This window comes from Camellia sinensis, chromosome 11 (genome assembly GCF_055761805.1).
Source record: "Camellia sinensis isolate YWXY chromosome 11, ASM5576180v1, whole genome shotgun sequence".
Classification (NCBI taxonomy): domain Eukaryota; kingdom Viridiplantae; phylum Streptophyta; class Magnoliopsida; order Ericales; family Theaceae; genus Camellia; species Camellia sinensis.
In genome coordinates, this window is record NC_138971.1 from 63,672,523 (window position 1) to 63,695,476 (window position 22,954).

General features: G+C 35.7%; 1 protein-coding gene across 3 annotated transcripts; it reads right to left on the reverse strand.

Annotated features, from left to right (window-relative positions):
• Window positions 1–485: 485 nt before the first annotated feature.
• On the reverse strand, window positions 486–8,561 carry LOC114282304 (uncharacterized). 3 transcript variants are annotated; one of them, XM_082894026.1, is made up of 4 exons: window positions 8,378–8,561; window positions 6,352–6,510; window positions 6,128–6,216; window positions 486–823 (listed from the first exon to the last, which is right to left on the reverse strand). In XM_082894026.1, the coding sequence occupies exons 1-4, from the start codon at window positions 8,517–8,519 to the stop codon at window positions 761–763; spliced, it is 453 nt and encodes a 150-aa protein (XP_082750152.1). In that variant the 5' UTR covers window positions 8,520–8,561; the 3' UTR covers window positions 486–760. The 3 variants fall into 3 exon arrangements, with proteins under 3 accessions (XP_082750152.1, XP_082750151.1, XP_082750153.1); XM_082894025.1 differs by having other exon boundaries at window positions 534–823; window positions 6,128–6,228; XM_082894027.1 differs by lacking the exon at window positions 8,378–8,561 and adding an exon at window positions 7,500–7,636 and having other exon boundaries at window positions 534–823; window positions 6,128–6,228.
• Between the last annotated feature and the right edge of the window lie 14,393 nt (window positions 8,562–22,954).

Consider the following 22,954-nt stretch of genomic DNA (forward strand, 5'->3'; position numbering starts at 1 on the left):
TTTTGTTTTCGCTACTAAAAATTTAATCGCCTAAACTCCCACATTTTTTGCTACTAAAATTTTAGTCGGCAAATAGTTTTTGTTTTGGCTACTAAAAATTTAGTTGCCTAAACTTTCACATTTTTAGCTACTAAATTTTTAGTCGGCAAAAGTGTTTTTATTCTTAAGCTTTTGTTTTTAGTTACGAAATATCTTAGTCGCCAAATGTTTGGTTTTCTTTTGGTTACCAAAATTTTAGTTGCCCAATGTTTGATTTTCTTTTGGCTACAAAACATTTAGTTACCAAACGTTTAGTTACCAAATGTTTATTTTATTTTATTTTATTTTTTTTGCTACAAAACTTTTAGCCACCAAAAACATGATATTATATTTTATTGCAAATATTGTAATTTCTCTATAACTTGTCTGTATTCCATGCAACTTGTAATAGGTATATAAATAAAATGATACATATACTATCAATCATTCCACAATTTGCATCCATATACAAAATATAAATAACTTTAACTGTCAAAGGATATACAAACCAACTATTGTCCAAACTAAAATAATAATTCCATACAAAATATAGAATCATACAAAAATCAAAGCCCTCTATATACAAAAATTACATTTACTACCATGTGAAATGACCATTTGGCATGGTACAAATTACCATTGTAATCTGTACCACGACAAAAGGTGATGTTTGTATGAAGACAAAAGTACATCTATGTACCACGGCAAAAAATCATATATATGTATGGTGACAAAATGTGATCTATCTACCATGCCAGTAATTATCTGTTGGCTGCCAATAGTTTTCTGTATCAGTCATAGTGAACTGCACAAAAGCCAGTGACGACAAAAGTATTATATTAGTTCTATACAAAAGTGAAATTTCTTCACCATACACCAAAATATTACTCTGAAAGTCCACGCAACAAAGTCATCTACAAAAAAGAAAAAAAAAATAGAATTGGACCAAAAAATGCCTAACTTTATGAATGAATTTGGCAACAAGTGACAAATAACATATCAAAGAAGCAACCTTCCATGATGAATCAATTATCAGTCTTTCTAAAGTTTTTTGTTATAAGGAACATTGTTAAATGCAGAAAAATCATTACTAAATCTGTCATTACTAACATAAAGCTAATGTAACATTCTTTTATTTGTATGCAACATGTATCCAAATTCTGTGGCTAAACCAATATCAAAGCCCAATGTGAATAGAAGGTATTCTTTTTACCAACTTCCTCATTAATTCTTTGCAAAAAGCACTTGAATCATTAGATTGGATATAAAACTATCTATACTTATTAATGTCTATTAGTGCCATTTCATTCAGGATATTAGAACATGTGAGAAAAATAATAACAAAAATAAAGTTCAATAACAAAAGGAAATATGTAGAAATGTATGTTGAGACACCTATAAATGGTTCATCAAAGAAAGAATACTTGATATCTCATGAAGCACATGGCCTCAGAAACACCATTCAGAGTTTGATACTTATATGAAAGCTTAATATAATATAACACACTTGTGTACGTTCAAGAAATTAATATAATATAACAAGGTGTAAAATGAGTTAATATTGGTTTCTGAATATTTTTCCTATAATTTTCCATTACTATACATCTCCAATAAATAATTGTATTCACTATACACTTCCAATCACAAAAAATCTCAGAATAGATGCTCAGAAAATCTTAAGTAACAAAACTTGGATATAGTGTCATTCCAGTTTGAGAAAAGACAATTAAAGTGGAAAAGGATAACAATCATTGGATGATCTATCATGGCAACAACAATAACTAACAAAATGCAGAGCCAATCATATGTTGATCTATCATGGTAGTAACAAATACTAACAAAATGCAGAACTCACATACCAAGCTTCTGCAAGTTCACATTCGGAGCAAGAAAAGAATTTTCTTTCATCTTATTTGTATGAATCTGAAGAACAATGTGCACTTCAACAAAACTCTTTTTCTTTTAGGGGCTGTTTTGAATTTTTGCAACTGAAACGCCATTTTTTAAGTAGGTTTGAGGCGTATTCAGCTCTAACTCCCAACCTACAGGTCCAGATTACATTCCGTCAGTTGTCACAAGTCCTATTTGTCATGGGAAAACTGTCCATGAGAGTCACACGGCCGTTCAGGGGCAGTTTTGAAGTTTCGCCCACGAAACGCCATTTTTCGACAAAGTTTGGGCGTATTCGGCTCTAACTCCCAACCAACGGATCCGAAATACATTCTGTCAGTTGTCACAAGTCTCATTTGTCATAGGGAAGCTGCCCATGAGAGTCATATGGTGGTTCAGGGGCTGTTTTGAATTTTTGCCCCCGAAACGCCGTTGTTCGAGTAAGTTTTGGGCGTATTCAGCTCTAACTCCCAACCTACAAGTCCAGATTACATTCCGTCAGTTGTCAGAAGTCCTATTTGTCATGGGGAAGCTTCCTATGAGATTCACATGGTGGTTCGCAGCCTGTTTTGAATTTTCGCCGCGGAAATGCCCTTTTTCGACTAAGTTTTGGGCGTATTTGGCTCTAACTCCCAACCTACGAGTCTGAATAACATTCCGTCAGTTGTTACAAGTCATATTTGTCATGGGGACACTGCCCGTGAGAGTCACATGGTGGTTCGGGAGCTGTTTTGAATTTTCGCCCCTAAAACGCCCTTTTTTGAGTAAATTTTGGGCGTATTCGGCTCTAACTCCCAACCTACGGGTCCAGATTACATTCCGTCAGTTGTCACAAGTCCTATTTGTCATAGGGAAGCTACCTGTGAGAGTCAAATGATGGTTCAGGGGTTATGAATTTTCACCCCCGAAACGCCCTTTTCCGAGTAAGTTTTTGGCATATTCAGCTCTAACTCCCAACCTACGGGTCTGAATTACTTTTCGTCAATTGTCACAAGTCTGATTTGTCATGGGGAAGCTACTCGTGAGAGTCACGAGGTGATTCAGGGGCTGTTTTGAATTTTCACCCGCGAAATGCCCTTTTTCGACTAAGTTTAGGGCGTATTCGGCTCTAACTCCCAACCTACGGGTCTGGATTACATTTCGTTAGTTGTTACAAGTCCTATTTTCATGGAAAAACTGTCCGTGAGAGCCCCATGATGGTTCGGGGGCATTTTTGAATTTTTACCCTCGAAATGCCCTTTTTCGACTTAGTTTAGGGCGTATTCGTCTTGTTATCAAAATAATTGTGGAGATATGGCAATAAGGACTGGCCTTATGGAAAAAGTTATCTGCTCTAAATATGAATCTATTGGTGGGAGATGGATGCCATTCTTGGAAGATATTAGCAGAGTTTCAAGAGTATGGGGGGACATTCTTTCGGTTGCTAGTAGTAAAGTGCACAAAGAGCTGGTGAGGCAGAAACAAATATACCCACTGCCCATGTCAAACTAATTTTATTATTCATGAGGCACTAAGGAACACTTTAATCGTAACATAATAATTAAGCACTCAAGTAATCTTCTCCAAGTAGTTGGGATTTCTGCTTTTGTCTATTTATGAAAATGAAAATGAATTTTAATAAACAAAATTAGACCAATGTTATTGCACATCAAAATTAGAAGTAGAGTCTACTCATTAGAAGCATACCTCATATCCTATCCAAGCAATGGAAGAAATCATTGTTCCTGCTAATGCATTTGAGAACTTTCTGTAAATATCCAACTTGACACAACTCCTCTTTGCTTGGATAGAGAGAAAAATATCATTATACAAACTCTGAGAATGAAAATAGTATAGTTGCTCTAATGGAAAAATAATTTAATGTTGCAACTAATCAGTTTCCCAAATTCTACCTATCCCCATGAAAATGGTACTAAAGGAGCCGTCTTGATGATGTTAACAAAGCTTTATTTTGTCTTGTGATTCCTTTTGCAAATATAGTGTGATGGTTAACATCTATATTTAGCAGGTCACTATTTCAACTAGAGAAGTTTAAAATTTTTAAAATTTTACACTTAATAATGGGGAACTTGAGGGCATTGGATGAAGACATATTTGTAAGATCCTGAAAATGAACAAGGGAAAGTACCAAAGCAGGGCATATAATGCTAGTCATATCCATTAATCAATGGGAGCCAAATCAAATGATGTAGAAAATATATAGATGTCAATACAACTTTTTAAAGAAAAAATGAAGTCTCAAAACTTGATATATTGTTTTTATATGTTATAGATGTCGATACAGCTTTTTAAGTTTGAGGCGTTTTTGGCTCTTACTCCCAACCTACAAGTGCAAATTACATTCCGTCTATTGTCACAGGTCTTATTTGTGATGAAGAAGTTGTTCGTGACAGCAACACGGTGGTTCGGTGGCTGTTTTGTAGTTTTGCCTCCTTAACACCCTTTTTCAGTTAAGTCTGAGGTGTTTTTGGCTCTAACTCCCAACTTACAAGTTCAAATTACATTCTGTCTATTGTCACAAGTCCTATTTGTGATGGAGAAACTGTTCGTGACAACCACACAGTGGTTTGGGGGCAGTTTCATAGTTTTGCTCACTTAACGCCCTTTTTCGGTTAAGTTTGAGGCGTTTTTTACTCTAACTCCCAACCTACAAATTCAAATTGCATTCTGTCTATTGTCATAGGTTCGATTTGTGATGGGGAAGCTATTCGTGATAGCCATACGGTGGTTCGGAGGCTGTTTCGTAGTTTCGCCCCCTTAACGCCCTTTTTTCGGTTAAGTTTGACGCGTTTTGGGCTCTAACTCCCAACCTACAAGTGCAAATTACATTTCGTCTATTGTCACAGGTCCTATTTGTGATAGGAAAGCTATTTGTGACAGCCACATAGTGGTTCGGGGGCAGTTTCATAGTTTCGCTCCCTTAACGCCCTTTTTCGGTTAAGTTTGAGGCATTTTTGGCTCTAACTCCCAACCTACAAATGAAAATTACATTCTGTCTCTTGTCACAGGTCCGATTTGGGGGTTGTTTCGTAGTTTCGCCCTTTTAAACCCCTTTTTTGGTTAAGTTTGAGGCGTTTTTGGCTCTAACTCCCAACCTACAAGTGCAAATTACATTCCGTCTATTGTCACAGGTCCTATTTGTGATGGGGAAGCTGTTTGCCACATGGTGGTTCAAGGGCAGTTTCATAGTTTTGCTCTCTTAATGCCCTTTTTCGGTTAAGTTTGAGGCGTTTTTGGCTCTAACTTCCAACCTACAAATGCAAATTACATTCCTTCTGTTGTCACAGGTCTAATTTGTGATGGGGAAGCTGTTTGTGACAGCCACATGGTGGTTCGGGGGCTGTTTCGTACTTTTGCCCCCTTAACGCCTTTTTTCAGTTAAGTTTGCAGTGTTTTGGCCTCTGGCTCCTAACCTAGAAGTGAAAATTATATTTCGTCTATTGTCACAGGTCCTATTGGTGATAGGGAAACTATTCGTGATAGCCACACAGTGGTTCGGGGGCTGTTTTGTAGTTTCGCCCCCCTTGATGCCCTTTTTCGGTTAAGTTTGAGGCGTTTTTGGCTCTAACTCCCAACCTACAAGTGCAAATTACATTTCGTCCACAGGTCCTATTTGTGATGGGGAAGCTGTTCGTGACAGCCACATAGTGGTTCGGGGGCTGTTTCATAGTTTCGCCCCCTTAGCGTCCTTTTCCGGTTAAGTTTGAAGTGTTTTTAGCTCTAAATCCCAACCTACAAGTGCTTCCCAGACATTTTCAGATAGCTTGGGTTTGGTTTGGCAGCTTCGCATTGAGCTCATCCTTCTAAAACTTGCCGTCAAATTTGGCCAGAGTTGTTCTTCTTGAGGCCAACTGCTGATTTTTCCATGACTGGAGCAAATCAGTAACGTTCTCATAGATATAATTGGTTATTGATTTACGCATATAACCACATATCTGAACGAAGCTCATGCTTTAAAATTTATTCAATGAACCATTAATGGTCATGTTGATGAGCAAAAGTGCAAGACTATTATGAATAGATGATGTGAAAGAAATCAGTCAAGTAGACAGTTTGGGCACATATGATCACAGTGCTCGATTGTTTTATCAAATCCACATAGGCAATTTAACAAGGATGCCACAATTACAAGCAGCAGACAAATTTGAATTTCTTCAAATTCAAGTCACAAAAATATTAGGAATACAAATAAAAAATTTTAAAGCAACAGAGCATATACCCATAACAAAGCTAAGAAGGTAAGGCATTGTGATATGAAGTTCATTGGGCATAGCCTCCAGGAGAGGGAACAAAGGTAGGAGCTGTGACCTGCCAAATGAACTTGTTAAAACAAATAATTGAGTACATTAGTTACTAGAAGTAATTTGGCCAACCAGAAGGACAACCATAAATGTCCTCTAAAAATGACAATGAAATGCTTAAATTCACTATCTGAAAGCTGACCTGGATTGGCTAATATTACTACCAGGTTAATGGTTGGATTACAAGCTACGACAGCAAGTGCTAGGCATCTCCCAAAGGAATCGCCCACCAGATAAATTGGCTTATTTGGAAATGAAGCATGTTCGAGCCTCACAATTTCTTCCACAAATTTCACCAAGTCTACACGCAATAAAATGCAAATTTTAATTAATTTGAAGAGGATTTGAAAAAATTGTGGACAAAGGCATACAAGATACACAAACAAACTCACTATACAAGAAAATAATAATAATAATAATAAAAGAACAAAATTAACTCGCAACATTATTTAAATATATCAGCAGCACAAATGAACTATCATAAGCAACACTACAACACAAAGAAATACTTATAAAGATATTTACAAGTTACAGAAGTTTAAGACATTCAAATGGTGTTCGGTCATATACAAGAATATACAGGCACCAAACTTCAAAAGCTTTGTATTCAAAGCAATCCCATATTAGAATTTGGGTTAAAAATAATCAAAAAGTACCAAACTATACATGAATTCCCATCATCATAGTATTACTCAAACAGAACAATGCAATTGTAAGACAAGAAATTTCTTTGACCAGCATATTTGCAGATTCTATCACAATGGACCCAAGAAAAATGAAACAGAATAAATTAAGAACTTCTATTGCAATACAAGCATAGTTTCGCCCCCTTAACGCCCTTTTATCTTGATTTTTTATTGTTGATACTAACTACTTTACCAAGATCTAGATTGCACCAATTGAGATCATGGAAGTCAAAAAATTCAGGTCTCTATTGTTTCTTCCCCGCCCACACCCTATTTTGTATTTATTCCACTTCTTACTCTTCTTTCCTCCTTGTTAAACCATAGTTATCAACCATTATTCTCATAGATCCTAAAGACATCTAGAGTAACTTATTTTCTTGGCCATTACATTTCTAACTAGTACAAATTCATTTACCAAACTCATTGAAAAAGAGACATCGCAATATTTTACAAGCACTAAATTATATCATGCTTTAGCTCAAGACACTCCCTTAGGTAGACTTTATATATTTTTTTCTTTAAAAAAAAAAATGGAGAGATGGAGACAGGGAAGGGAAGGTAAAGAATTAGAAAACTCCAGTGCTCAAAGGAAAAATGTCCATACCTTCCAATAACAGATTTGGCATTTGAAATATAAGCAAGGGTCACTTTCAATGATCAGAGACACTAAGAAATAAAGGTAGTTCACATCCCATACCAAAATACACAAAAGGGAAAATTCAGTCCCTGTGAAGATCCATAATTACTGCCCCATCACATGATGTTCAATTTAGTTTATCTCACCAAATTAAATTGTCAGCATTAACAACAATATAGATGGCAGTCATCGTCAACCCACAAGAAAGGAATACAAAATTCATAGGAATATCATTTAGTACCCCAAAAAAAATTATAATTACAGTATTTTGAATGCTAGGCTATGGGTATGACAATGTGAGAGTGAAAGATTGTGGTCAAAGACTAGTGATCTTGGAAAGATAAAATCTGAAGCTCTGTTTTTCCATAACAATGGTATATAACCCTAAATTATTTCGTCAAACATCTTGTGAGCAATACATAAGTGATCAACAAAATGAAAAATATAGGGATCCAATCATTTGGACATAAAACAGAGCAGCTTCCAAAACCTAAAGGTTGTGAGAAAAGTTGAAGCTATGAAACTGAAATAAACTATATATAAATAGGAGACACAGCACATCCAAGGGAGATTGAAACTCTTGCATTGCAACCCATTACTTGCAACGTCCAAGGGAAAAAAAGGGAGGGGGAAAACCGCAACCAAAAAGAAAAGATAATCAAAAAAGGGGAAAACAGAGAAACAGTCTAAATGAACAGGAAATTAAACCCTAAATGAACAATCATAAAAAGGGGAGACAAAGGATTGTAGAGAGCGAGAGAGAGAGATAGACAGAGAAAGACTATGAGCAAGAGAGAGAGACACACACTGGCAGATCGAGAGCGAGAGAGAGTGAGAGAGAGAACCTGTGATCTGCGGCTGTGGCGGTGGTGATTTCCAGCTGTGAGTGGCCGTGCTGATGCCCTCCGTACAGTGGGCTGCGGTGAAGTGATTTCGTGTGAGGTTTGGTGGTGAGATAGTCTGGGCGGGAGAGAGTTTGAATATCATTTCGTCCTACAAAGGAAGTGCGGGCAACAATTGTTTCCCTCCCAAAACTCATATCATTTAGCGACTAAAATCAATTTTTTGTCGGCAAATGTATTAAAATTTATTTTTTTAATATTTTTTGTATTTGTTGAATTTTTTCAAAAAAAATATTTCACAGATATTATATTTTAAAGCATATTTGGATAAAATGTATCTAAAAAATAAATATTTACAAAATTCACTAAAAAAACAAAAAATATATATAAAAAAATCAATTTGTAGTACATCAAAAAAAAAAATTCAACGGTTAAAAAAAGAGGGTATCAAGATGATAGAGAGGATTTATTTTTTTTTTTTTTTTGAGTAGGATAAGAGTTGTTAAAAAAATAAAATAAATAAATAAATAAATTATTTATAAGATAAGGGAAAATATCTATATATACAATAATGCTATATGTAAATTATAAAAGTGTACAAATAAACTCCTTAATTATAAAAATGTATCAATTGAACACCCTAATAGAAGGGGTCAAAGTGAAACATATCAATAGTTTAGGGGATTTATTTATATATTTTTATAGTTTAGGAGTAAAATAATACTTCTCAATAATTTAAGAGGTCTATTTATATGTTTGTATAGTTTAAGGAATCAAAATAATATATATATTTTTTTATAGTTTAAGAGATCTGTATGTAAATACTTACTTAAAAAAAATTAAAATATTATTGCACATATATATACATATATATATGTATAAAATTTTAAAAAATTTATGTGTTTGGTTTTGTATTTGGTTATCATTACTGTTATTTTTTTTGTACCTCACATTTTAGTCAAAAAGTTATTAAAAAGACCGTTTTCCAAATGGGCCTTATATAAGTATGACTCTTCCATAGGTTTTATCCTGAGGAGAGATCATAAGTTCAATTCTCCCTAAAGGGAGTTGAATTAGGAGAAAAACACAAGAATGGAGAGATAAACTCTTATAAATGTCAATCAACCTAATAAAAATATATTTTTTCTTTTTATTCAGTTACTAAACAATTTTAGTAGCTAAAACTAACTATAAAGCTACTAAAAAATTCTTTTGTCGCTGAAAATATACTTTTGGTGACCAAAATTTTGGTTGCCGATGATAAAAAATAATTTTTTTCCTTTCATTCGGCTACTAAACAATTTTAGTAGCTAAAACTAACTATACGGCTACTAAAATATTGTTTTGTCGCTGAAAATATACTATTGGCGACTAAACTTTTGATCACCAAAGATAAAAAATAATTTTTTTCTTTTCATTCGGCTACTAAACAATTTTAGTAACCAAAACAAGCTATACGGCTACTAAAATTTTTTTTAGTCGTGAATTGAAATATTTTTAGTGACTAATTTTTTTTTAGTCGCCAATAATCAATATTCCCCGACTAAAAAAAATTAGTAGCTAAATATTTAACTTTTACTGACTAATATTATTTTTAGTCGTCAATTCCATAACTTTTGGCGACTAAATTTTTTTTAGTCACCAAAAGTGCATTTTGTTGTAGTGAGTGTTACATTAGATTAGAGTGCCACGTTGGGGGGGAGGAAATACGCTAAGGAGTTTTTGTGTATTACATTGATTGGAGTGTGACATTTGAAAAAAATACGCTAAGATATTTTTATAGAATGTTATATTGTTACGTTTGAAAAAAATATAACAAGGAGTTTTTTTTAGTGTGCTACATTGTAGCATTACGTTTGGGAAAAATATATTAATAAAGAATTTTTTTAGAATGTTATGTTATTACGCTTGATAAAGTATACTAAAATGTTTTTTTTAGTATCTTAGTTTAGAGTGTTATGTTCGAAAAAAAATATACTAACGAGCTTTTGTGTGTTGTATTAATTGGAATGTTACGTTTGGAAAAAAAAATGTACTAAAGAGTTTTTTTCAAATGTTACATTGTTACATTTGAGAAAAGTACACTAATGAATTTTTTAGTTTGTTACAATGGAGTGTCGCATTTTTTAAGTGTTACGTTTGGAAAAGTATACTAATGAGTTCTTTTAAAGTGCTATGTTTAGTAATGTTAACATTATGAGAAAACTCATATTTGTCTCTCAACACATAACAAACACGTTTACGCTTGGTCATTTATATAATTCATAATAGAATGGAACCTTTGAATCCATACAAAAAAAGAAAAAGAAGAAGAAAAAAAAAAGAACCAAATAATTCATAAAATCAATATTTTAGATTTATTGGTGCTTCAACTAAAAAAATCCGAACCCCAATTTGCAAAATCTCTTAAATCATTAAATATTACCCAGCTAAAATATATATATAGAAAACAAATCTTAACTCAGATACGCAAAATCCAGTAAATGATTATATATTAGGCAGTTGCTATCAATAGAAAGAAAAAAAAAAATTCCTGCCCAGATTTGAAAAATCTAGTAAACCATTGAATATTGCAATCAGTAGCCCAGGACTTAGGAAATGGCCATGCCACCTCCACCTCCACCTCCAAAAAAAAACCAAATAGTTTATAAAATCAATATTTTAGATTTATTGGTGCTTCAACTAAAAAAATCTGAACCAAAATTTACGAAATCTCTTAAATCATTAAATATTACCCAGCTAACATATATATATATATATATATATAGAAAACAAATCTTAACTCAGATATGCAAAATCCAGTAAATGATTATATATTAGGCAGTTGCTATCAATAAAAAAAAAAAATAATAATAATAATAATAATAATAATAATAAATAAATAAATAAATATATTTCTAGCCCAGATTTGATAGTAAACCATTGAATATTGCAATCAGTAGCCCAGTACTCGTGAAATGGCCATGTCACCTCCACCTCCGCCTACCCCCTTACAACCATATTCAAAAGTTTGTGTGAATTCTTCATAATAACAATTAAATTATGAGAGTTATATTTAAGCATCAAATGGCCATGTCACCTCTACCTCCACCTGCCCCTTTGCAATCATATTCAAAAGTTTGTGTGAGTTCTTCAAGATAACAATTAAATTACGAAATTATATCCATATTGACTTAAATAAATTATAATTAAGCATCAACTTTTACAAAAGGGATTTCTTTTTTTTTTTTTTTCTTTTTTTTTTTTGGTGGTGTGTGTGTGTAATTTGTGAAAGAGATGTGAGTTTTGAATTTGGATTTCATGGACTAATACAATGTGTAGAAAAAGATATTCTTACATCAAGATGATCCCTATATGTTTATAGTTAATAGTCTAAGATGTGGAGAGCTCACAACCTGTCCTTCTCCATGTCTATTTTAGGTTGCCTTTTTGTACAATCCAAATGCTTAAATCTAATAATTTTTGAACAAAAAAAAAAAAAGGGTGGCTTGAACATTGCGTAACTGGAATCTGGTCAATTAAGGGCGACTAAGAGTTCATCAACCTTGCTAAGAAGCGAAAAAAATTTGATTTTTGTCACCTATATGTGTATTGGATTTATATATGTATATATATTTGTTTCACGTTTTTTATTTGTCTATTGGATTTATACAGTTTGTTGTATGTGTTGTGATTATTTTTTCCGAATTTCTTTGAAAATTAAATATTCAATTTTGATATAAATTCTAGTGATATTTGTAATTTATATTCTATCAATTGATAAAAATACAAAGCACAAAAAATATCATTTGCTTGATATCACATAAATTAAAATATACACACATTGAAATTAATATTTTTTGAAAGAACGACATTGCCATAAAATACATGTAAAAAATATATTGCCAAAATATAGATATCCACATGCATGTACTTAGGGTCAACCCTGAATTCCATAGGACCCTAGGCAAAATTTCAAGAGGAGCCCTTATACATATTTATCAAACAAAAATTTGAGTAATATAATAAATATAAAAAATGCATGCTTGTGTTTGGCCCTTTTTTTAGTGGGGCATTTTGTTTTGGAGGCCTCTAATAATAATTGAGTCTTTTTTAAAACCTAATGGTATAAAGGATTTTCAAAATTTGGAGCCTTATTTTGGGCCAAAATTTGGGGGCCTTAGGTGCAGGCCTTACTGGCCTTAGCCCGGGGCCGGCCCTACATGTACTAGTTATTGGCTGTAGCATGCATAAGATAAAAGGGGAACTAACCCAAAGGTTCAAGCCCAACATAATATGCCCCATTTAGCTCCAAAACAAATTCAGTATTCCATGAAGTCCTCAAAATTATCAATTTGACGAAAATACCCACACATATCATTGTGGACGCGCCCTCGGGCCCTCGATGCCACAGTTCGGACTCGTTTTGTTGTCGGTTCTTAATCTGATCTCACAATGTGCAATGTGAGACTGATAAATCACAAAAGAGTTCAAATCTGGCAAATCGTTTTGGAAAACAGATTTTTGAGAAAGAAGTGCCAAACATAGACTGCTTTGCCAGATACAGAGTCGCCACCTAAATATTTTTTATGGGGGAATTTAGGAAACCCTGACTCGTTTGCCTAAGGCCACGTATCCGTCATCACCAAAGTTGCCTCGGCTCGGGAACTTGGGTACGATTGGGGAAGGTCAGCTATGAGCACCCCCGCTCGCCCGATTCGAAGATCGGCCTCTATTGACCATGATATCTAGTTTTGAAAACGTTATGTGTTCTTATTCCGGTTAATTAGCTAATCTTACTATGTGATGCGCACAACACAAAAGTATAGACTAGATCGCCTAATTGGGAACAAAGCATCGCATATCCGTTTGTTTGGAAATTGGTTTGAAATTTACTATTCACAAGTAGGCTAAAACACGAATTTCAAGGAGTTGTTCCAACTCAAACAATCCAACCTTCACCCATAGGCATTCCGGCAGATATATCACATAAGCGTATAGCCACATGGTAAGCATGCTGTCATGTCATCATTCACACTCATACGAGATGCTAAAGCATAAATACTTACATCGTACTCCAAGCCAAAACAAGGAACTTGTTAGCAATCAAATGTATGATCCAAGTCCATGTTAAATGACTAATGCATCGCATACAAAATGCAACTAGAATAGGCTCGACTAATCTAGGGATGGCATGTGAAATGCAACTAATAGCACGTATTCAAGTTTGGGTTTGAAATACTTATGCAGTTAGTATGATGCGGCGAGCCCGGTGCATACAATACAAATGAATGATGCACACATGCATAGCATAAGGTATGCTAAATGAAACGTGCCCTAGTACTAACCATCAAAAGCAGGTAAGTAAAAGGGAGAAAAAAGTGGGGGTTGGAAGACATGCACACACGCACCCACACTTATTACACAATTATGCTCTCTCTCGGAGAGACCAAATAAACAATACAAACCCGAATAAATAATCAACTATTCTAGCTAATTAAATATTATAGACCACTTAACTAGTTAAGCAAATTAACTAAGCTAAGAAAGTAATAAAACAGTCTCGGGAAGAGGGTCCAATGCATGCGTGCTCGGGTTCGCTCGGAAAATCCGTCGCCATGCACAAGCTGCCTCTGTTTACACTGCTCTGCATCTCTAAGACTTGTACAAATCCCAAGGATGCTTCAACATCACTCCCTGAAGGTTGTGGGATGTCACCGGCCAAGGGGGAACACCACCGGCTATAGGGAATTGGTCATCGACCATTGATATGGCTCTCGGCCTCAAATGTTTGGTCGGTTGGCAATAGAGATGGTCGGCCGACCATGTATGCCTGCAGATTCCTGTTTTGACAGCAGCAGAGGACAAACATAGCATGGCAATACATTTCAAGCAAATGTGTGCACCAACACCCTCCTTATCATGTTCATGACTCAAAGGAGGATGGTCCTTGACCCTCGGACCACCAATCGCGCATTTCAATGCGTGATGGCCAAATGAGTCAAGTTCTGCATTTTGATGTCAAATGTAATGCACACAAACACATAAGGCCCAACCTCAATCATAATCAATTCAAGAGGCAAGGCATGCATGCCAAATGCAACCTAAGCATATAGGCTAGTATGCAACATGAACATGGAGGCAAGTATGCAAACATGTAACAAGTATGCAAGCTAACAAGCATGCAAAATGTAATGCCAACAAACAAACATGCAAGACATGTGACATGTTAAGCAACCAAAGCAAAAGAAATGCATGCCAAATGCACTACCACCTATGCATGCAACAACATACAAAGGGGTCAAGTGTGTGACAACATGCAAGGCGAATTTACACACAAACATTCATGCACGCAAGGTCCAACACTTATGCATCAAAGAACAACTTTTAAGCACACTTAAAAAGAGGATGAAAAGCATGCAAATGTGATAATGTTGCAAGCTCTGAAATGGTGCTAAGAGTGATGCCAAATCACATAAACAAACCAAGCATGGCTTGCAATAGAGCTTAAAGCCCAAAAATAGCAAGAGGGCTTGAACCAAAACCATGCAAAATAGAGGGCATATGGCAAATATGACCCAAGATAGTCCTAAAGTATGGCAAAGTAAGCTTAACACATGCGATGACCAAAGCCAACAAGCTAAAAACAAAAGGGGCAAATGCATGAGGCATGCAAGGCCACTAGAGAGGCATTACACCACACTTAATGCAACCAAACATGGCATGAATTAAACGACCAAAATAGAGATATGACATGCTAAAATGAGCCCCAAAACCCACCTAGATGGCATCTAAATGGCCTAGACCTAAAGACATGCAAAATGACCCAAGCATGAGGCATAAGGCATCAACCTTTTAAAGTATTAAAGAAGCATCAAATGCAAATATACAAGCATGCCACAAAGACTGAAATGACATGTAAGTGGTTCCAAACCACTGAAACAAAGCAAGTAAAGCATGCTAGAGGGGTCAATACTCAAGGCCTACAAGGGAGATTGTATGGTAGTTATACAAAGCGAAGCATGGATGACCCGAGCAACCAAAAATAGACCTCAAGCACACCAAAACATGCGTAAAAGCTTCACAAAGCTAGGCCAAAATCATGCTAGAAACAAGGCTCAAAGCACAAAGTATGTTAAGGCAATTTCATGGCATTACAAGACAAGTATGCTAAGCATGCATGGTGTGTCTAAACCAATTAAAAAAAGTGCTATATCATGACAAAATAAGTACAAATACTACTTAAGACATGGCCAACATGAACTTAAACAAGATGCCCACACATGAGGCTAAAACGGCCAATATTGAAGACAACAAGGAGAGGGGATGGCCCTCTCCTTCTTAGGACCTTAAAGCGCTATCCCCACCACTGAAATGCCTCAGGATTTTAGTGGTGAGGAGGCGAAGACAAGGTGGTCCCGGAGCTCACCAAAAAAGCCCAAAAATGAGGCCAAACAAGGCTTAAGAGGGGTCAAACAACCCCAAACACTAAAACCACCTTAAACAACTATTTTAAGCACTTAAAATCAGAACTTTTATATGTTGTAAGTTAAGCTTAAAAATAGATGTAAGGATGGCTAAAAGCCTATGCAAAAATGGGGAATAAAGGGGAAAAAGTCTCACCCTTCTTCAAGAATGGAGCTCCAGTAGCCTTTCCAAGCTTAAATCCACTCAAAAACCTTAGCAACAACCCTTTGGCACCTCAGCAACCAAGGTAAGGTGTAATACTAGGTGTCCTAGTGCAAAACTAAGGACAAAACAACCTTATACACACACAAAGGCAAAAGGGAGAGAGATATAGAGATAGATTGATACACAAACCCTAACCCCAATCTCAGAGCTCTCTGGAATTTTTTGGAACCCTTGAGGAGGGAGGAGAAGCCCTCCCTTTATAAAGGATCACTCTTGCAAAGCTTACAAAACAAGCTAAGCAAGAGTGAAATCCCTCCATACACGTGTATGAAGGGGGTGCAAAGTGGATGCCAGCTATCACAGCTGGCATAAAATATGTTCCAAAAGCAGATGAACAGTGATCGGCCAGCCAAAAATGACAAATTGACCAAAACAATAGTCAGTCGACCATACAGAGTGCCGACCGGCTATAGCCAATGGCCGGTAGCAACAAAACAGGGCTGGTGGCCTCAAGCCATGGCCGGTGAGGTGTGGGGATGGCCAACAAGCCATTTCCCACCCTCAGAAGCAAAAACACAAGTGTTTGGTGCAAAACCAAATAGAAGATAGGCAAGTCGAGAGGTCTTGAGGCAAGGCGCGTGGCTGAGACCTCCGAGAACTCAGGACGAATACAAACATGGATAATCATCGAGTGTTCAAACGATGACGTCCAAGTCTTGAGGACGGTCAAAAATGGGGTGCCTACAATCATCCAATTTACACACGTGCAACCTTCACCCATGATCATCTCACACCAGTCTGATCAGTGCACTGTCACATCTCCACCGCTCGACTCTGCATTCTCAGTCCTCCATTTCTCCACCGTTCCACTCTACTACCTCTAAAACCCTACCCTAACCACAAAGCGAACCCGTTCATCTTCTCTAATCGTTGACTCTCACCAACACAACACCAAGCTTTTTTATCTTCTCCAATCGGCGACTCTCAACAACACGAAGAACCATCACGACTCTGAAGAAATTTCATAGTTCTTGACTTTCGATTCACAGAAATGGGAAAAAAAAGTAACATCTCTCTTCACCTATTATTTTTCATTCAAATTTGTACATTGTTCTTTGATATTTTGTATATATCATACCGTTTCAATAACACTTTCATAAAAAAAAAACTTTGTAAAACACATTTTGCATACTTCAAAATGTATAAATCCTCTTTTATATATAATTCCCTGTTTTAAAACATTTTAGTCCCCTGTTTTTAAACATTCTAATCTCCTGTTATTACACATAAATCCCTGTTTTTACACATTCAACTCCTTGTTCTTATTCTTGTTGTTAAATATTAGCTTTTCTTCTTCGTATTGTTGCTACATTTCGTTGAATACTTAATCTTCTTGTCGTTATTGTTGTTGTTTAAAAAATACAATGGGTTGCTCTTATTGTTGATAGTGTTTATAAAACTGAAACATCAGCCAGTTTCATCACTCTACAAGTAACATATCTAAATTTATTCAAACTGCAAATGAAACTGCAAAATTACACAATTTAATCACTATTCAAAATAAATAGGTAACTTATTATAAAGTGCAAATCAAACTGCCAAATTATACAGTTTTGTAACTATTAACAACAAATACATATAACTTCATATTAAACTGCATATAAAGCTGCAAAATTATACAGTTTTATCACTATATTACTCATGCCCTGCTGTTGGTTTTATTTTTTTAGAAATAGCTGTTGGAAGATATTGGAAGAAACAAACCCATATGTCCAAAAATCCAATCAGGGATTTAAGTATCTCCCCTTTTAATAGTCCTTCACCTGTATCCACTGAAGTGTGACCAACATCTCCCCCTCTACAAAAAAACCCAACCACCACAACCAAACAAAACCCACAAAACAACCACACTACCTACAAGAAAAAGGCCAATAACTACACCACAGACCATACCCATACAACAAACACCAACCATACCTCCAACCACAAAAATAAAAATAAAAATAAAAATAAAACAAAAAAAAAAGAAAAAAAAAAAAGAAAACCAACAAAAAAATAAGAAGCTCCTCAAACCAAAAAAAGAAAGCTCCAAGAAATCCAATCAACTCCCGAAACAAAAACCAAGGCATCAAAAGGGAAAAAAGGAGCAGTCCCTACAAAGAGAGTCTAACAGTTTAATTACCGTTCAAACATCGGAATGGTAATCAAACTGTTGAAGGGGGTCAAATTCACAACAGCCTAATAGATAGAGCGAAAAAAAAAATCCTTTTTTGGCCCATTATAAATGCTCTCTCCTCAACACAACTGAAGGCCTCTTAGTGCAGATGCTACAATTCCATTGTAGCAGAAATGACAACACTCTACAACTAAAAACAAAAAGAGCATTTATACTTGGCAAAAAGGAAATAAAACTCAGAAACAGTGATGTGAGGCTCATTTTTGGTATTGATTGTGGAGAAGACAGCATCACCACCAAATCCTATGCATGACCAAAGGATTTTGAGCTTGCATTTTACAAACGAAGATGCAAATCAGTAAAGAGATTGGATGGCAAGTCATTGACCAAAATGTTTCAATAAACAAAAAAAGGAAAATCAACCAATAATCGTCAAGATCTTGCAAGGGTCATCACCCTTTACGTGTGCTTGAAACTTCTTATGCCTACAAGAGGACATACACTCAATTGGAGTTTCTTCAACTATGTTGACAATCTCAACAACATCAAGAAGTACAATTGGGTGGAGGCAATAAAAGACACACTAATGAATTCAATGACAAATGCAAACAACAACCCAAGGCGTGTCACTGGATGCGTCATGTTACTCTTGGTAAACACACTACTCAACTACTTCACACAAAAATATCAAACATCCAACTATTTCAAACTATCTAACATATTTCAAAACTTTTTTTTATTTTATTTTATTTTATTTTATTTTATAGTACTGGCATTATCCAACAAAGAAGGCTTCCCAAGGTTTATCAAGTGGAACCTTGGCAAAATGTACTCCAAGTGGAAATACATCAATCTTGCTGACTTTGAAAAGGTATTCAAACTCTTCTATACTCTCATAGCACAAATCTATTCAACACTCCTTTCACAGTCATTATAGTAACAATCATGTTCTGAAACTGTAAAAGTTTGCAGTTTCAAATAACATATTTGCAACACTTAACTCACACTACTCACAGTACAAATGATGTTATGAAACTATAAAAGTTTACAGTTTCAAAGCACACACCTATTTAACACTCTTATCACTCATGTTATGAAACTACAAAAGTTTGCAGTTTTAACGCACAAATCTATTCAAAAATCCTTTCACATTCATTACACTAACAATCATGTTATGAAATTGTAAAAGTTTGTAATTTCAAACAACATATTTTCAACACTCAACTCACATTACTCACAGTACAAATCATGTTATGAAACTGACCAATTTTACAGTATTATTGATATATGCCACATTGTTCCAATGCAGGTCGATCAAAGTCTTTAATCCCAACCGAACAAGAAATGCAGTTATTGCATATCAATCAAAGCACATCAACAGACTTTTCAGCAAAGAAACATGACCACAAAAAGGACAATAAGCGAAAAAAACAAACAAAAGCAAAAAAAAAAAAAAACCTTCTAGACAGTGATGACGATGACTTTCATGAAGGACATCAATAGAATCAGAACAAGAACAACTACAAAAAAGAAAGAAAAGAAAGCAAGAACCACAAGAGGAAGAAGAAAGTGATGAACAAAAAGAAGAGAGTGGTGAAGAAAAAAAACAAGAGACTGAAGAAGAAGAAGGAGAAGAAGTGGATGAACAACAAGACAATGAAGAAGAAGAAGAAGAAGAAGAAGAAGAAGAAGAAGAAGAAGGTGATGAACAAGAAGACACTGATGAAGAAGAAGGCCAACAACAAGAACAAGAAGAAGAACAAACAAACCAACAACAAAAAGTCAATGAAAAAGAACTGATAGACCAACAACAACGACAACATGGAAAAAAGAACAAGCAAAACAACAAGAAGAAAAAAGGACAGAACAACAAGAAGAACTCCAAGAGAAATCTGACACATTTCATGCACAAGGTAAACTTTTGTCTAATATTGAACCAAACTGCAAAATTTAATCAAAATAACCAAAAACAAAATCCAACATTTTTATAGGTGATGACCAAGCACAAACTCATAGCAGCCATGAGAGCATAAATGCAAGAAATGAAACAAAAATTCATGGCTAAATTGCGTAAAAAGGAAGACCAGTTGAAGAAAATGTCCACCAAAAAAACTGGAAGCCCCCAACAAAGATCAATGGTCAAGAGAATCAAACAAAAGTCAAGAAAACAAGCACATAAGCCAGATTTTGAATACCAACCAATAACAAAAGCCAAAGAAGATACAAGGAACATGACAGAAGCTGCTGCTGATGTACCCAAACCAATAGAGGGTACCGATGACGAAAAAGAGAAGAAGAATGAAAAGAAAAAAAAAAAGAAATCCAAACAGAGAAAGAACCTGCTACTGAACCTGAGCAAAAAGAGAGTGCTCATGAAGCAAAAGAGCAGGGGAAAGAAAAGATGAAAGAAGATATCGGCCAAGAGAAAGAAGATGCTGCTGAAACCAAGCCAAAAAAGAATGCCAATCAAGGGAAGACACAAGTTCAAGTATTGGAAAGTGATGATGATTTCAAGAAAGAATCAATCCACAACAAGCCACTTGCCATTTCATGCTGCAAAACAAACAAGGTTTGGCATAGCTTATCCAAAAAAGACCAAGACCAAATTCAACTCATCTGTTTATAGGTTTGTTTTTATTGGTCATGTTTGACCTCGTTTGTTTATAAGTTTTGAGTTTGCATGAAATGATCTTGTGAATGGTCTTGGCTTTATAATGTCTTTTGTATATGAATGGATGTGAGTTAGTAACTAAATGATATGTCTTTAATATGCCATATATGCATAGCTCATCGAACAAAATTTGTTAGTCTTCTTCCACTTTTGGCCCATTTATAATTAAATATTTTTATTAATTCTATCTTTGAAACCTAATAATCCGAGATTACTGGCCAGTTACGGTTGAAACCAATGGGGGCGGGTTTGGGTCGTAACACAAAAAGTCAATGGATTTGGGTAGACCAAAGAATTAAATGAGGTGGGTGGAAGGGTTTTCTAGAGAAAGATGAGAGAAGAGAAGGAGAGTAATTGTAGAGAGAAAGAGAGAGAGTATGAAGTGAAAAGTAAAGTAAAAATGTGTAAAGGCTCAACTTTTAAGTGATTGGACACATTTTTTGGGATAGACTGTGAGCAAACCTTTTGAGCGACCAAACCTGTGCTCAAGCGAACAATCTGAACTCCCAAAATCTCCCTCCTCCCTGCAAAAGGCCACTTAAGTGATGAAACCTTCGCTCGAGCGAAGAATACAAACTCTTAGAAGTTCAGACTGCAAAACGAGATACTAGAAAGTTGACGTTACGCCTCGAGCGACTAAATGACCACTCCAGCGATCTCAACTTACAAGTAAGACAAACAACCATAAAGCATTCTCGGATTCACTCCACCACCCAAAGATATTAAAAGACACCTCGGAACACACTAAATATATATATATGAACAATCACAAGGAAATAATAGGTAACAACACGTGACTCAAAAGGCTCAACAGTGATGAAGACAACTAAGGAGACAGAATTACATATTAATACACTCAAATTGTTTGAAAAAGACTCGAGGCATCACAATCTCCCCACCTTGTCCTCGAAATTAAACCAATCCTTTCAACAAGTAACAAGTCAAACCCAACAATCCCAAATTGCGTGTTTAACACCAAATAACAATAGCATGATCATCTAACACAATTTCAAATGATTCATAACTTCATTGTCATCCATGATTTTACAAAACCTTTGTTTTCACAATCACACAGAGTTTAGCAATTAGTAATTAGCAATGAAATGCCCAATTTTCACAACAACATTCAAGTATACAGCGATCTCAAATCAACTAAACATTATTAAACAAATCTGGATATTTGGAGTGGACTTTCACCTCTCACTCCCAAGTTGCCTCCTCAACCCTGTGGTGCCTTCACAAGACCTTCACTAAGGGTATGGTCTTGCCACGCAACATTGTTCTCGGGTATCTAAGATTTGGATCAGTCCCTCTTCATATGAGGCATCCTCATCTACCTCCAAATTAACCCAATCAAGTACATGCGAGGAGTTAGGTTCATACTTTCTAAGCACAAAAACATGGAACACATCGTGAACCCCAGAATGTTGTGGCGGTAAAACCAAATGATATGCCACCTCTCTAATCCGCTCTAAGATCTTGAAAGGTCCAATGAACCTTAGAGATAGTTTCCCATTCTTCCCAAACCTCATCAAACCCCGCCTTGGTGAGATCTTAAGAAATACATGGTCACAAATCTCAAAAGATAGAGGTTGTCTCCTCTTGTCAGCATAACTCTTATGTCAGCTTTGAGCTGTACCTAGTTCCTTTCGGATGAGAGCAACTTTCTGGGTCGTCTTTCGGACTAGCTCTGGGCTTAACATCCGTGCATGGCCTACCTCGACCTAACAAATTGTTGATCTACAAGGTCGGCCGTACAAGGCCTCAAATAATGCTATCTCGATACTCGCTTGATAACTATTGTTATAGACAAACTCAATCAACGGTAGGTGTCTCTCACTTGACCCTTTGAAATCTAACATTCAAATTGCCCATCAGTTTGAGGATTATAGGTTGTGCCAAAGGTCAACTTCGTTCCCAATGCCTCTTGAAGGCTTTGCCACATCTGGGCTCAAAACGAGGATCTCCATCTGAAACAATGGTCATCAGGACCCCATGAAGTCGAACTATGTTTCTAATGTATAACTCTGCCAAATAATCAACTGAGTCACCTGTGCGCATATGAATGAAGTGTGTAGACTTAGTCAACCTATCAACAACCACCAAAATGACATCATTACCC

Bases quoted from the DNA above. Each gene is read 5' to 3' on its own strand.
- LOC114282304 (XM_082894025.1), bottom strand. From the start codon at position 8,519: ATGATATTCAAACTCTCTCCCGCCCAGACTATCTCACCACCAAACCTC. The intron at 6,229-6,351 runs GTCAGCTTTCAG...TGTTTTAACAAG, and splicing joins AGTAATATTAGCCAATCCAG to TTCATTTGGCAGGTCACAGC. The intron at 824-6,127 runs GTATATGCTCTG...GCTTTTGTGCAG, and splicing joins CCTTCTTAGCTTTGTTATGG to TTCACTATGACTGATACAGA.